Here is a 16,097-nt window from a genome sequence, read left to right as displayed (position 1 = left end):
CAAAACTTTTTTGTGGACCACCATCATGGCTAGAATTAGATCCCAAAATCAAATTGTTTTAGCAGTGGCTTCATCTGGAATTGCCTCCCTCTTACTTTCTAGTGGAAGAACGGCTCACTCTAGATTTAAAATTCCTATCAACATCACAGATTGCTCGGTTTGTGAAATTAAAAAAGGGACTCATCTTGCAAAACTAATCACTGAAGCTGCTCTCATTATTTGGGATGAAGCCCCTATGAATCATAAACGATGTTTTGAAACCCTAGATAGGTCCCTTCGTGATGTTCTTAAAGGGTCAAAACCAGGGTTTGACCATTTGCCTTTTGGAGGTAAGCCGATTCTTTTTGGAGGTGACTTCAGACAAATTTTTCCTGTTGTTCCAAACGGAAGTGTTGCTAACATTGTCGAAGCTTCATTGACGAGTTCATACCTTTGGCCATATTTAACAAAATTTTGTTTGAAGCAAAACATGAGGCTTTCGAAACCAAGTTTGGACGAAAGAGAAAAACAAGAACTCGCTCATTTTGCAAAGTGGATATTAGACATTGGAAACGATACTGCTACCAACTCTTTACCTTCAACTAATGAAGAAAGCTCTTGGGTTCAAATTCCAGAACAATTCCTTATCCGTTTTGATGAAGATCCTATCAAAGCTATGGTTTCGGCTGTGTATACGAATTTCAAAACTAATTTCTGAGATGTGCCATATTTGAAAGAAAGAGCTATTGTCACACCACAAAATGATACAACAACTGAAATAAACGCTTTTATGTTGGGTATGGTGCCCGGCGAAAATCGTACCTATCTCAGTTTTGATTCGGTGTCTTCTTCAACAGAAAATTTAGAAAATTTAGATGTGCTTTATCCAAATGAATTTCTAAACCAACTTGATTTACCTGGTTTACCACACCACAAGTTAGATTTGAAAGTTGGCACCCCAGTGATGTTGCTTAGAAATTTAAACCAAAGCAGTGGATTGTGTAATGGAACACGATTGGTTGTGATGCAATTGAACGACAGAATTATACAAGCAACAATCATAACGGGAAGCAACATTGGGGAAAAAGTTTATATCCCCAGGATAATTACTGAATCATCTCAGCATAAATATCCCTTTACTCTACGAAGGCGACAATTCCCTCTTAAAATTTGTTATGCGATGACAATCAACAAAAGCCAAGGACAATCCTTAAAATTTTTTGGCCTATATCTATCGCAAACTGTTTTTTCACATGGACAACTATATGTTGCGCTATCCAGAGTCACCTCAAAAAAGGATCTCAAAATCGTTATTGCTCACAATAGCGACATGCCCTACGGTTATACAAAAAACATAGTTTATAAAGATGTTTTAAAACATTTACAAGAAGGTATAACTTTGTATTATTATTTTGTCCGTTTGTTTATTTTTGTAAACATGACTTCACTACTTATTTGTTAAATCACACTATTCAATTTTGAATTTAATTTGTTCCTAAATTGTTTATATATCTAGATTAATGGAGGAGCAAGCAATTCGTTTTCTGACGCCATACCAGCTAGCAAACAAACTCCACATCAGGGTATGCAGAATATGGGTCACGAAAAGCATCGGAGATAATCCTCAACCTATAAGTCTTGATTGCGTCTTCGTTGATAAGGATGTAAGATTTTTACACCTTTTTACTTATCGTTGAATGCTAGCATTTTTACGTATCCAAATGTGCATGCCATGTTCTCAGTACAACAAACTTTGTAATCAAACATAGACTAAATTCCACGAAGAAACTGATTTATACACTTTGCTACCCAATTATGCATCGCTTACATAATTACCATTTGTTTGATTAATTGTTTTACTAGATATAATCTTGGGCTTAACATTAAATTTATACTGGGTTAACAACTTCATGCAGATAAACAACAAATGAAAGACCTATTTTCTCCATATGATGGCATGGCTTTCAATAAATTTTAAAATAAATAAATAAATAAATAAAATAAAATTTCACAGTGCACCATGCACACTTTTCCTATCTTTGGATTTCACTACAAGTATTATATTTTGTTCTGTTTGAGGAAGCTTTTATGACTCTAGAAACAAAACTAAGTATGAACTATCAATTCTTCTTTTCCTTAATTTTTCTTCATTGTTTTTTAACCTATACAAATCAAACTAAATGTGATTTTGCAAGGTTGCTTCAACTACTACCGATTTGGTTCTTTGAATAATCTCCACTGTTATCTTGCATATGATCTTAAATGCTATTTAAGTAGCCACAACTAGACTATATTGCAAGTTTACGTGATTCTTAAACTATATGCATTAAATGTTATCCCACTTATTTAGTATTATGTCTAATCTTAAAATTCTCCTTCTAAAAGAGAGATGTGGTTCACCGAACCATCAACGGTCGAGACATCCAATTTTTCTTGGACCATCTAAGTGTCGGCAATGCATATGAAATCAACAAATTTCGTGTCATTCACAACAAGAGATCGAGCAAGGTTGTCCCTCATGCAGCTATCATTGAATTGAATAGGAAAACCACAATCGTTCCTATTCACAAAACAAGTCAAGAACTCCCAATGCACTGGTTCAATTTAATTGAGCTTAATCAACTTCATCAGAGAATCGACAACGATGTTGAGCTTAAAGGTAACAAATTTAGTTTCAAGTGCCGCTCAAACATCTAAGTTGATCATTTATATGTTTTTGTTGCCTTCACTGTCCACTCATTCCTCACATTAAATATTATATGTAGACGTGTTTGGTTGCCTAACGGCTGTGCAGTCAACTGAAGAAATCACTATCCAGAACACAAGAGTTGGAAAGAAGAGAAATCTAAACCTGCAAAACATTAGGTAATTTCTATTTACGTTAAACTCTAAATATTATTTATATGCCACCCTATTTATGACATATACCAAACCATCATCTTTTGTATTACTTACAGAGACGAAACAGTGAGAATAACCTTATGGGGAGAGACTGCAACAGGTTTTGAGACCAGTGGAATACAAGCACTTTTGCCACCTGTATTTTGTGCTTTCACAAGCCTGAAAGTAAAACAATACCAAGGTTATACCTTGCCATACTTTATCTAACTACTTAAAGTTTCAGTTTGTTAATTGTTATTTCATATTTACAGGAAAACCTGTTCTCGGAAGCACAGGATCAACCGTTTGGTTTTCAATCCAGAGATTCCACAACTCTCTGAATACAAACACAAGTAAATCGACAACCCTTCTTTAATAACTTTTTCGTTTATATTTCTTCGATTAATCTTTCTCACCCTAAACATGCACAAAACAGGTTTAAGCATAGCAGATCACCTCTTCAAATCCTGCCCACCTCAGCTGAGATGTATACGGGCCGTGTAGTCAGTGCTACTACTGAGTCAAAAACAATTGACGAATTGCTTTTACTTGATCCTGCCTTGCACAAGGTTAGTTTGTCATCACCAAACTATTCACCGAAATCAGCTCTTTTTACTAATAGATTTTCGTGCTGCATCTAACTTGACCATCTTGCTTTGCTTCTCTATCTGTTTATACTCCATGTTTGCAAAGTTAATTTCAGAACCTCATGTTTCCATAACAGAATGCAAGTTTCGTATGCCAAGCAACTATTGTTGAATTCGATTTGACTAAGGGTTGGTGGTACAAATCATGCCCGTCTTGCCATAAAGTTGTCAAGAAAAACTCTGAATCGTTTGAGTGCAACATGGGTTCATAAACAGATTACCCGAACCATGGTAATATACTTTTACACCTATTTTACATATGATGCTTATATTACGTTGCTGAATCCTTTTTTATTATCTTGCAATTATGACAAATAAGTCGTCTCCCCAAGGATTACATAATACATAAATGATCCTTCATCCATACAAAGGATGCCCCTATGGTGTGCATCCTAGGCCTTGCTATAAAAAATTCATTCAACAATCATTTCGAAAATTCTTCTTTGGTTATCACTTTCTGCTTAACAGCTGTGATTCTAAATAGGACCATTGTCAAATATCCTTTTAAATTTGTTCCAATTAAGAATTGTAGCCTACAATAATCTATTTTCTATGTCATTCGGTTGCACTCATCCTTATTTTATGTGTTTTAGTCATGCTTATTCATATTTACACATGTTCATTAGTTTGGAATTAAACTTTCAGTGCACAACTTTTGAACATCATATTAACTGTTAAACTATGCCTTACAAACTTTGGGAACCATCATTTCCATTAGTGCTTCTACTTTATAGAGCTAGCAGCTAAAATCAGGTTATAATGTTGTTCCATGATTCGTTAACTCAAAACTTTCAAACATACACTTCTCATTCCGCACAATATGTTGATGTGAGGTAAATTAATTCTAAATAATTTGTCTTTCTATCCATTTTAGACATGCATACCCTGCATTACAGTGGTTCTATTGCATTTGGTACATTACCCATAAGATTGCTATTAGCAGTATTGTTTTCCTAGCAACCAAATATCCTCATCTTACCTAGGTTCAAAATAGATCTTATTGTGGAAGATAGCACAAATCAACACAACTTCCTCATGATAGGAAGACATGCCGAAAAAATACTTCGTGTTTCTTGCCACACTCTGGTGATAGAGGATGGACATGAGGATCCTTTCATACTTCCACCAGCTCTAAAAAATTTGGTCGGCGTGACAAAACAATTTCAGCTCTCTTTTGGAAATCAAAACACTGACTTTGGAAAGACAGACTTCATAGTTCATGGACTACTCCAAGATCAACCGCTTTCGAGCCCAACAATTGCCTTAGTCACACCAAAAACACCTACTCCCACCGTAGGAATACATATTATGACTCAAGTGACCCCCAGCCCATTGATGCCTTCTCACCGACCAGATCAACAACCTCAGTTAGTTGCACCCACAAAGACTTTAAAAAGAGCGTTGGTTCCTAATGAAGCGGACAAATCTGACAGGTAAAGTTTTCTCTTACTTTAAAATCTCATGTGTAAATCTTCCAAACCATGCTTCTCTTAGGTATACTGATAGGAGCATATTTATGCGACTTAAATGGCTTGTTCTCGTACATTTACGTTATGTTTCTTTAGTTATTTTAGTACTTTAAGCTATTTTCGTGTGTTTGTAGGTCCAAAGGGCTAAAGGAGCAAAAAGATGCATTTTGCAGACTTTTGGAGCACTTTTGGGCTAAGGACGGATAGCTTATGCTTGAAGCCAAAGTGTTGGACGAAATTGAAGACCTAATTGGAGCCAAAGTGTTGGAACCTTGTTCTCTTTAGTTTTAGGACATTTAAACCTTTCCTAATCCCAATCATGCCATGCATAACACACATCCATTCTAACACATTGTCATTGCACATGCATTTCCTTCATTAGTTAACCCACATGCACTTATCACTTATCATCACCACATATCATATCACTTAATCACTTATCACTTATCATCACCACTTAACCACTTATCATATCATAACCACATATCATATCACTTATCACTTATCACTTAACATAACATCCACCTACTTCACCTACAACATCCACTTCACCTACAACATCCACCTACTTCACCTACAACATCCACCTACTTCACCTACAACATCCACTTCACCTACAACATCCACCTACTTCACCTACAAATGACATAGCCATATGTTCCCTCCACTACTCCTATAAATACCCTTGCATTCATTCATTAATTCACATCTCATTCACAACACAACACCCTTCAAACACTTCCATTATTCCCTAGCCGTGAGCTTCTCATCTTTCCCCTTATAATCCAAACACCATTTTTCCATTCCCCTTCCACTTCTACACCACTCCTCATCCATTTCCATAATCCCCCAAACCTCACCTTAGACCTTGTGCTACAACAACGAGGAAGATAAGAGGGCCTAAACGTTCATACAATTCAAGTTTGAGTTGTTGGAATGTTTAGGTGTTTCTTTGATTTCAAAGTTTAAATTCAATTCTCTTTGTTTTGTACGTATGAGGAATGGAAGAGAAGAGTGCCTAAACGTTCATACAATTCAAGTTTGAGTTGTTGGAATGTTTAGGTGTTTCTTTGATTTCAAAGTTATGAGGAACTAAACCCCCTTTAGCTAGGGGGTGATTCGAAACTATGTTTATATTTGCAATATGAATTGATTAACTTTCGTTGGAATTTCATAAGTTGTGGATTCAATTTGTTTAACCGTTTGATTGATAACTTATTTATGAATGTTTATTAAGAATGCGCGCTTAATTTTCATGCATAAATATGACGCTAGAATATAAGTGAATTTCACCTAATCGTTATGAACTTATATTCACAAGTAGTGGAGGTTGCTTATAAACAATCGCGTTAAATGAATTCTTGGCATAAGTTTCATGCGTATTCCATAGTAACGAATGCCTCGTCGATGTTTATGATTTCCGTTGAACTTAATGATCTTTGTTGAATGTCTCTATCATGCGTTTTCCATAGTTAGGGACTTTGATTAAGAATAATTTGGTTGTAATGCGTATCCCATTCAATCCAATGAATATAGGGAAATCTGAAGGTTAATTTAAGCGGACCTAATTAACTTGGAGCATTGAGTTTCATAATTTATCGAAAGACCAACTGAGAATCAATCTTGTATGCAAGTGTAACATGTGTGGAGAAGAACCCCTTGGCTATTCCATCATCCATATTTTATTCACATTCATATTTACATTCTGTTTTAATTGCAATTTGTTCATTTAGTTTAATTTTGTCAAAACCTAAATCCCCCTTTACTTTAATGTCAAATTAGTTAGAAATCAATTTAGTTTGTGTTTTTAAGAGTTTTGAGTCTTTTGAACTTGTTAGAATCTGTTTAGTTTATGTTTTAAAGTATTTTTGAATTCTTTGAGTCTAGTTTAGTGTTTTATATTGTTTTTACGTTTTTAAGTCAGTTTCCAAGTGATTTGCAATCCCTCCTAATCCCCGGTCCAGAACGATCCCTACTTACATACTTACTACAATTTGACGAAAAGAGGGTTTAATTTGTGTGCGCATAAATCACGCATCAAATTTTGGCGCCGTTGTCGGGGATTAGCAACTTTGCTAATCCCTTGGTTCTTTTCTTTTTTTGGTTTAGTTGTTTTCGTTTTAGTTTCTAACTTAATGTTGTTTTCTTTGTTTGTTGTTACTTTTGATATTTGATTTAGTTCTCTTTCTTTGATTTTAGGTACTAGAGAAGTAAGATATGGATTTTGCTAGCATTCAAGCTCAATTGGCAAATCTTACTTCTAAATTGTCGCCGTATGCCGAAAGGACCACAATGCAGAGTGTCCCTACATTTGGTGCTTCATATAGGCAAGGATTTCAAGCCAATCAATGTCCACAAAGAGATTGGAGGGATCATTCAAACTCTATATGGTGGGAAGATCAACAAGTTCAACGTGAAGCATATTGGCAACCATATGAGGAGTTCTATTCAAGACCTATGCAGCCACCACAACTTCATATGCAATATGCTCAATTAAATTCAAGTTCGCCAATAGATTATAATCAAATTCTTAATGAAATAAATTCTTTGGCGCAGGGGTCACAAAATCAAGCCAAGGAGGCTCAACAAGAAGCATATTGGCAACCATATGAGGAGTTCAATACAACACCTATGCAGCCACCACAACCTCCCCCACAACAATTCCAATCAAGTTCAAGTGTCCATGGATAATGATAAAAATTTTCAATTACTAACCTCTTTGGCGCAGGGGTCACAAAATCAAGCCAAGGAGTTGGGTAAATTGGACGAGCAATTTGGGCAGATTATGGAGTTCATGAAACAAATTCAAGAGCAAAGTGAACTCTCCAACTCAACTATTGAAAACTCGAAGGAAGATTTTGAAATCCAAAATGCTATCACTTTGGGAAGTGCTATGGAGGTTGGAGCTGACCTAAAAATGTCCAAACATAGCCTAGAAATGGATGAAGAGCTGCTAATTGAGGAGGAGGAAGAAGACATGCACACGGAAAGGGTAGAACAACCCTTGCCGCAGATCCCTAAGCCCTCTAAACCACCCACCACCAGTAAGGACGTCCCAATTCCATGTTATTCTGATGTTATTCCACCCAATGTCCCTTTTCCTAGCAGGTTTTTGATTCCCAACCAAGAAGAGAGTAAAAAGGACATCGTGGAAGCCTTCCCAAAGGAGCAAAATACTATTCAAATTCTTGGTGCAACACAGCAAGTTTTAGATGGTGTTGAATTCTTCAAAGGACTTTGTACACCAAGAAGAATGATTCAAGAGAAGGTAGTGGCTGGAGAAGGCATCAAAGAGGACATATTTGAAACCACAATTCCCAAGGAAGTTGGATTTTATGACACGGGACAAGTCATAACTTTCGAAGGGGTGTTTATTCTGGAGTTCATTTTGGAGCACACAGGTAAGCCGCCTCCCCGAATTTCAATTTTCTTTTATACTAACATGTGGTTAATGATTCAGGCACCCAATATGGAATTTAAACTATTACCGGATCATTTCAAGTATCACCGCCCATTCAAAGATAAATTCCATGCCGTTTGATTTTATTTATGTAAAAAAAAAAAAAAAAAAAAAAAAAAAAAAAAGGATACTAAACATGGAGAAAGGTGGAGCTTCACAAAGGTTGTTTACGTGAAGCCCCACTACGAGGCGCAGAAGCGGAAGGCGCAGAAGCGGGAGGCATAGAAGCGGGAGGCATCAGAGCAGAAGCCATCGGAGCGGAAGGCATCGGAGCGGAAGGCATCGGAGCGGGAGGCATCGGAGCGGAAGGCATCGGAGCGAAAGGCATCGGAGCGGGAGGCATCGGAGCTAGAGCATTCCAGGCCCCAATACTTGGCCAAACGCTGGACGAGCCAGGAAAAATGTGCCTCTGGAAGTAAGCCGAAAGCCTTTGACGGTCACTTTGACGGTCACTTTGCATTCGACCATTGGATTCTTGCAGCTCATCAAGCTTCCTCTTCATGCCCGTTGAATAGTTGTTTGCAAGCACATGCAAACTTCTATTCTCATACTTCAGCTGCTTGATCTCTTGCTTGAGACTTTCCACCTCTACCATCAATGATTCCACCTGACGGGAGCGGGCAAGCAGGCGTTGGCCCATATTGGACACAGAGCTCGCACACTGAACACTAAGTGCGAGGGACTCTTGAACGGCCAACTCATCGAACCGTCCTGACAGCAGCCTACTATCTTTTGGAGTGAGGAGGTTCCTAGCTACTATTGTAGCTGTTGTGGCGTCCTGCATCACGGAGTCTTCACCTGTGAGAGGACCGTTAGAAGAAAAGAAAGAAGGGCGCCATACGTTACCTTGACGCGGCGCGGCCGTATCACTGCTAAGGCTCAATTCCAAGCTAAGGTTCGATGGGTTTGCCATTTTTCAAAAGTGTTCAAAGAGAAGGGCGGATGGAGTTAATTCTCAAAGGGCCGGAGTCGATTTTCAAGAATGGGAATTCTTCAGAGTGTGTTTGTTGTGGTGATAGATAGCTCTATAAAAGCCAAGGCGACGCGTCCACCGATTCAAGAAGCCGGAATTTCCGGCGTAATTTAGGCGACGCGTTCTCGGCTTTTCAGAAGACGCGTTCAACTTTGTCAAAAGATTTCTGACAAAGCTGAATACACGTGGAGGCCATCATCGCAACTACACATCTTTAGCCGACAAGCGCAAAGTTCGGCGACGCTTTCTCTGCTTTTCAGAAGACGTGTGCAGCTTTGTCAAAAGGAGCCGCATCTGCACTACCACGTGTCGTTCAGAAAGCGAAGGGGCGTCGTTCAGAAATCGAAGGGGCGCCTGCTCAGAAATCGAAGAGGCGTATTCAAAGATCGAAGAGGCGCCACTATTTCAAAAAGCCGGATTTGCGGGATCAAAACGTTTGTCGACAAGGGTAAAAAGTACCACCACTTGATATTATCTCTATATATGTCGACCTTCGTCTTTTATGGCAGGGCAAACCTGAAGAAAATGCCTAACTCTCCCTCACCTCTGAGGGCGCACTCCCAGCAAAGCCTTTCGAAATACTCAATTCTTTCTTCTTCCCCAAAGATGATACCAGATGCCTGGAGTACATATGACCCAGGAGAAAACGGCGGATTGAAGCATGTGCTGATTCATTCACCGCTTCTTCAAAGCAAAGGTATCTCATATCATCAAGGTCAAAAGCAAAAATATCTCATATCATGCTCTTTCCCTGTCTTTTTCTTTGTTCTTGTTCTTGTTCTTACTTGCATGGCAAAGTAAAAAAAGCAATCAGCCGGCACTTGGAGTCAGTCTACCGATCTGGAGCCAACTGCCTGGAATCTATTCCTGATTGCTTACCTAGCGTTGGTCTCGAGTAGTCATCTTCAACGGTTGATACACTTCCAGAGAAGGGACCACTCCTGCAAAGATTGAACAAAGAAACAGATAGCAGGAGGAAGCTCAGACCTTCGGGGGAGACACTAAAGGGAATCCTGCTGCCCAGTTCAAGAGTAGCACAAAGGAAAATCAATGATGGGCGGAAACCAGTTCAAGAGTAAGCCTGTGGAATCACCAAGATCATGCCTCAATACAATCACCAAGGAGAAGAGGGAATTTACACTCCATAACCAGATTTGCGTCCCTAAACTCTTCTCTTTGTTAATTACATTCTGCCATGTTTAGTATGTTTAAATATTTTTTGTGTGTTTACTTATGTTTTGTGTGAACCATATGCTTAAAACATTGAGGACAATGTTTGATTTAAGTGTGGGGGGGGTAACTAAGTTTATTTAATGCAAATTCGTGGGATTTTATCACCCATAACTTCAAATGTTGTTCCTTGCTGTTTTAAGGTGTTTTTAAGTTGTTTTAGAGTGTTTTAGTGTGTTTTGTTTTATAACTCCGAAAATCACATAAAAATTTGAAAAACTTGTTTTAAAAACCCTAAAAAGAGTGTTTTGAGTCGTTTTTGTGTGTTTGTGTCTTAGGGTACCTTCCAACACAATGATAAGGATTTGGTTTATAATTGCATGACGGTTAGAAAGAGTTATAAACATAGAGAAAAGTTTGATTTACTCTTGGTATATGCTTGGTTATGGTTATAATGTATGACTTCACATGCAATCATAAAAGAAAAAAAAATTTGTTTTTGTAACATGCTTGAAGGAAGGAACTCAAACAAACGCTACAACCCTGAGAGACTTGAGCCTATAACGTTCTTTGGAGAGTATAATCTGTGATTTCTTGTTTTCTAAAGTCGTTGCATGATCTCATTATTCTTTGCTTGGTTACTACTTAGAAGGCGTTTCATCATATAGTTCCAAATGCTAGAACTCATGCCCATTTCATTCAAAGCATGTTATTGATTTGCATAACACATATTCAAGAAGAAGTTGTGTAGTGACCACCACCATAGCCAAATAGCCTTACTTCCCATACTTCGTATATGTTGTAAGTTTTAACCCCGTTGAGCCTCGTTTTGCCTTTATTCCTTGTTTACCCACATCACCCCTTACCTAGCTTAGAGTAGGACTTTCCTATACCCTTGTTCTTAAAGTTTAGTGAGCATGACTTAAATGAATTCCTTTTGAGTTACATTATGCAAGAAAATGAGTGTGGGGGAGTAAAAGTTTGTTCTTACGTTTATATGTATGTTTTGAGATTCAAAAGAAAAAGAAGAAAAGAAAAAAAAAAAAAAAAAAAAGGAGTGAAAATAAGTAAGAATGAACTCACGAGCGTTGATGGTTGAAGAAAGGGTCCAAAAAGTTGAATATGGCCCTAAGTTTTGTGTGATTTTCCCTTGGGTGTTCAAAGTTGACTTCTGCGTTCTTAAGGAAATTCTAAGTGTCTAATTCAATACTTTGCTCACTATTGCTTTAAGAATGTTTGTTTATCCTTCACCTTTCATTGTTAGCCAATACCCTAGCCCCGTTACTACCCTTTGACTTCTATATTGAGTGTTATGTATTTCAATTGTGGAGTTTGAACTTGGTATGAGCTTATGGTGTCACTGGTTCTCGCGTCTAAGTAGTAGCATTCCATTCATGAGATCATATCTAAACATGCTTATTAACTCCAGAAAATGCTTTCCTTATTATAACATATGTGAGTGTTCGTCTACATGTTTACATCAATCTTCTCACATATACCTAGTGTAGGGTGTGTAGTCAGAAAATCTGTGTGAAAAACGAGAGTACATCTAGTAAGAAATTGAGGGAATTCTCTAAAGGCATGTTACTATATTTGAAATGTGTTTTAATTGCTTAATTGCGAACTAGTATGTGGTGACTATGATTAAGAATGTACTTAAGTGTAAAGATGGCTCAAATCTGTGAGAATAATGATTTTTAACTTGTCATGTGCATTGGAAGTCCCTGATACGATTGTTGGAAGGTGTAGGTTGTGTTTTGTTCTTTTTGTTTTGTTTTGTTCTTTTTGTTTTGTTTTGTTCTTTTTGTTTTGTTTTTCTGTTTTGCTCGAGGACTAGCAAAAGCTAAGTGTGGGGGTATTTGATAGGAGCATATTTATGCGACTTAAATGGCTTGTTCTCGTACATTTACGTTATGTTTCTTTAGTTATTTTAGTACTTTAAGCTATTTTCGTGTGTTTGTAGGTCCAAAGGGCTAAAGGAGCAAAAAGATGCATTTTGGAGACTTTTGGAGCACTTTTGGGCTAAGGACGGATAGCTTATGCTTGAAGCCAAAGTGTTGGACGAAATTGAAGACCTAATTGGAGCCAAAGTGTTGGAACCTTGTTCTCTTTAGTTTTAGGACATTTAAACCTTTCCTAATCCCAATCATGCCATGCATAACACACATCCATTCTAACACATTGTCATTGCACATGCATTTCCTTCATTAGTTAACCCACATGCACTTATCACTTATCATCACCACATATCATATCACTTAATCACTTATCACTTATCATCACCACTTAACCACTTATCATATCATAACCACATATCATATCACTTATCACTTATCACTTAACATAACATCCACCTACTTCACCTACAACATCCACTTCACCTACAACATCCACCTACTTCACCTACAACATCCACCCACTTCACCTACAACATCCACCTACTTCACCTACAACATCCACTTCACCTACAACATCCACCTACTTCACCTACAACATCCACCTACTTCACCTACAAATGACATAGCCATATGTTCCCTCCACTACTCCTATAAATACCCTTGCATTCATTCATTAATTCACATCTCATTCACAACACAACACCCCTCAAACACTTCCATTATTCCCTAGCCGTGAGCTTCTCATCTCTCCCCTTATAATCCAAACACCATTTTTCCATTCCCCTTCCACTTCTACACCACTCCTCATCCATTTCCATAATCCCCCAAACCTCACCTTAGACCTTGTGCTACAACAACGAGGAAGATAAGAGGGCCTAAACGTTCATACAATTCAAGTTTGAGTTGTTGGAATGTTTAGGTGTTTCTTTGATTTCAAAGTTTAAATTCAATTCTCTTTGTTTTGTACGTATGAGGAATGGAAGAGAAGAGTGCCTAAACGTTCATACAATTCAAGTTTGAGTTGTTGGAATGTTTAGGTGTTTCTTTGATTTCAAAGTTATGAGGAACTAAACCCCCTTTAGCTAGGGGGTGATTCGAAACTATGTTTATATTTGCAATATGAATTGATTAACTTTCGTTGGAATTTCATAAGTTGTGGATTCAATTTGTTTAACCGTTTGATTGATAACTTATTTATGAATGTTTATTAAGAATGCGCGCTTAATTTTCATGCATAAATATGACGCTAGAATATAAGTGAATTTCACCTAATCGTTATGAACTTATATTCACAAGTAGTGGAGGTTGCTTATAAACAATCGCGTTAAATGAATTCTTGGCATAAGTTTCATGCGTATTCCATAGTAACGAATGCCTCGTCGATGTTTATGATTTCCGTTGAACTTAATGATCTTTGTTGAATGTCTCTATCATGCGTTTTCCATAGTTAGGGACTTTGATTAAGAATAATTTGGTTGTAATGCGTATCCCATTCAATCCAATGAATATAGGGAAATCTGAAGGTTAATTTAAGCGGACCTAATTAACTTGGAGCATTGAGTTTCATAATTTATCGAAAGACCAACTGAGAATCAATCTTGTATGCAAGTGTAACATGTGTGGAGAAGAACCCCTTGGCTATTCCATCATCCATATTTTATTCACATTCATATTTACATTCTGTTTTAATTGCAATTTGTTCATTTAGTTTAATTTTGTCAAAACCTAAATCCCCCTTTACTTTAATGTCAAATTAGTTAGAAATCAATTTAGTTTGTGTTTTTAAGAGTTTTGAGTCTTTTGAACTTGTTAGAATCTGTTTAGTTTATGTTTTAAAGTATTTTTGAATTCTTTGAGTCTAGTTTAGTGTTTTATATTGTTTTTACGTTTTTAAGTCAGTTTCCAAGTGATTTGCAATCCCTCCTAATCCCCGGTCCAGAACGATCCCTACTTACATACTTACTACAATTTGACGAAAAGAGGGTTTAATTTGTGTGCGCATAAATCACGCATCATATACTACAATTTTAGACTTATAATGTTTACAATTTGATACCCCATTGACCATGGGATTCCATTTAACTCTTTTTTTTTATTGGTTTGTTATGTTTTAACTTTGATTAGCCAAAACAATGTTCAACGATATTTCAGTCTTCTTTTGATGAAGTTCTCAATTCAAGAGCATATATATATATATATATATATATATATATATATATTTCAATTTATACTATTTAAATTGTGTTGAGCTTGCGTCTGACTTAGTGCTGGTGTTTGTGAGTTTCTAAATTTCTTCCAATAGCTTACTTTTAGTTGCTTTTGATTATATATTTCTCTTCAGAACAATTCTTCCACTTGCATTCTTACCAACTATACTATTGCAAACCAAGCCAACATATTTGAGCTCTGTTTTTTCTTACTATAGGTTTCATAATGAACATCTACTTCTTCTTTGCTTTTTCAACACTTGATTCGATTGCACATGATTTTTTGTTGTTTTTGTACCTGTATCAATAATTTTAACACTGGAAGGCCGTGCTGCATTCACTGTATCAATAATTCTAACACAGCAGAAATGAGACTGATTTCCATGTTTCTTTACTTCTTGCCGCAAGGGAGAAATGGGATTTACACGAGGCTGGGTTTCCAAAGTTGTCTGCTTTCACTGGTCCCATTCTCCCTTCCCTAGATGTTCTCTAACCTTATAAATTTGTACCTTCACTGACAGCAAAAAACCTCGCGGCAACCAAACAGACACAACCAATTCTGCTAGAATTGCTAAAGAATTCCACAATCTGGTTGTCCCCAAAATTGAACCAGCAGACAAAGTGCCGATAGCCACACTCAGAACAAAATCTCAAACCAAAAAAACCAAAGAAAGGTAAATTACAATTTGTTTTTCCAGCAGACACCTACATAACAAACATCATGGTAGCATTTGTTAAACTATGATTTATATTCTTTGTTATAGTGCGGAAGATGTCCACTCTCAGAAAAAGTTAATACCACAATCTCCGTGATCGACTGCAGCAGGGCTTTCTACATCTTTTTGCCTTTCAACATTTTAGCTTAAGGACTTGGCTGCTTCAACAACAACGAAACACTCTTTTTGTTTTTTGGTAACTACTGAAACAGATAACCAACCTACAAGACATATTTTTCCATCTTAAATGTAATGGCAAAATATGTGTGGACAACATGTTACTCCTGTTTCTTAAGGAAACAAACGTCTTGCATAGTTTTTACTTTGCACGTTTGTGCTTCAAAACTATGATGCTAGAATAAGAACAAAACAGTTTTTATATGTTTTGTCAACTGCTCAAACATATGCCTAACCTACATGACATCTATTTTGCCACCTTTACTACAGGGCCGACATTTGTGTAAACTACATGTTACTTCTGTTTATTAAGGAACCAAAACGTTCAGTTTCGTTCTGTTAATTGATCAATGTCTTTTCACATCAGTTAAATTGAATGTATATAAAAACAAAACTACATATCTTATCAACCCCATTCACTCATCTATCCCTCTCTTCATTCTTCATTGTGTTAAATTTATTCAGATAAAATATATCTTCATCATACAGCTCAACATCATGTATTCAAGTCCTGCGTCATT

The 16,097-nt window shown here is 37.0% G+C and overlaps 1 protein-coding gene and 1 long non-coding RNA gene across 2 annotated transcripts; both read left to right on the top strand.

Moving 5' to 3' along the window:
* Positions 1–3,168: 3,168 nt before the first annotated feature.
* Positions 3,169–3,705, top strand: LOC148695840 (uncharacterized). The gene is made up of 3 exons (XR_015963985.1): positions 3,169–3,212; positions 3,296–3,428; positions 3,584–3,705. It is a non-coding gene; the product is annotated as an uncharacterized LOC148695840 (long non-coding RNA).
* A 4-nt stretch (positions 3,706–3,709) lies between these two features.
* Positions 3,710–15,780, top strand: LOC148695839 (uncharacterized). Its single transcript, XM_088696406.1, has 4 exons — positions 3,710–3,737; positions 4,490–4,939; positions 15,205–15,357; positions 15,448–15,780. The coding sequence occupies exons 2-4, from the start codon at positions 4,542–4,544 to the stop codon at positions 15,494–15,496; spliced, it is 600 nt and encodes a 199-aa protein (XP_088552532.1). The 5' UTR covers positions 3,710–3,737; positions 4,490–4,541; the 3' UTR covers positions 15,497–15,780.
* The last annotated feature ends 317 nt before the right edge of the window (positions 15,781–16,097 follow it).

The sequence above is a fragment of the Pyrus communis genome, chromosome 7 (assembly GCF_041283825.1).
Source record: "Pyrus communis isolate YQ-2024b chromosome 7, ASM4128382v1, whole genome shotgun sequence".
NCBI classification, from domain to species: Eukaryota; Viridiplantae; Streptophyta; class Magnoliopsida; order Rosales; family Rosaceae; genus Pyrus; species Pyrus communis.
The sequence above is the reverse complement of the archived record's forward strand: the minus strand, read 5'-3'. Positions and strand labels throughout refer to the sequence as shown.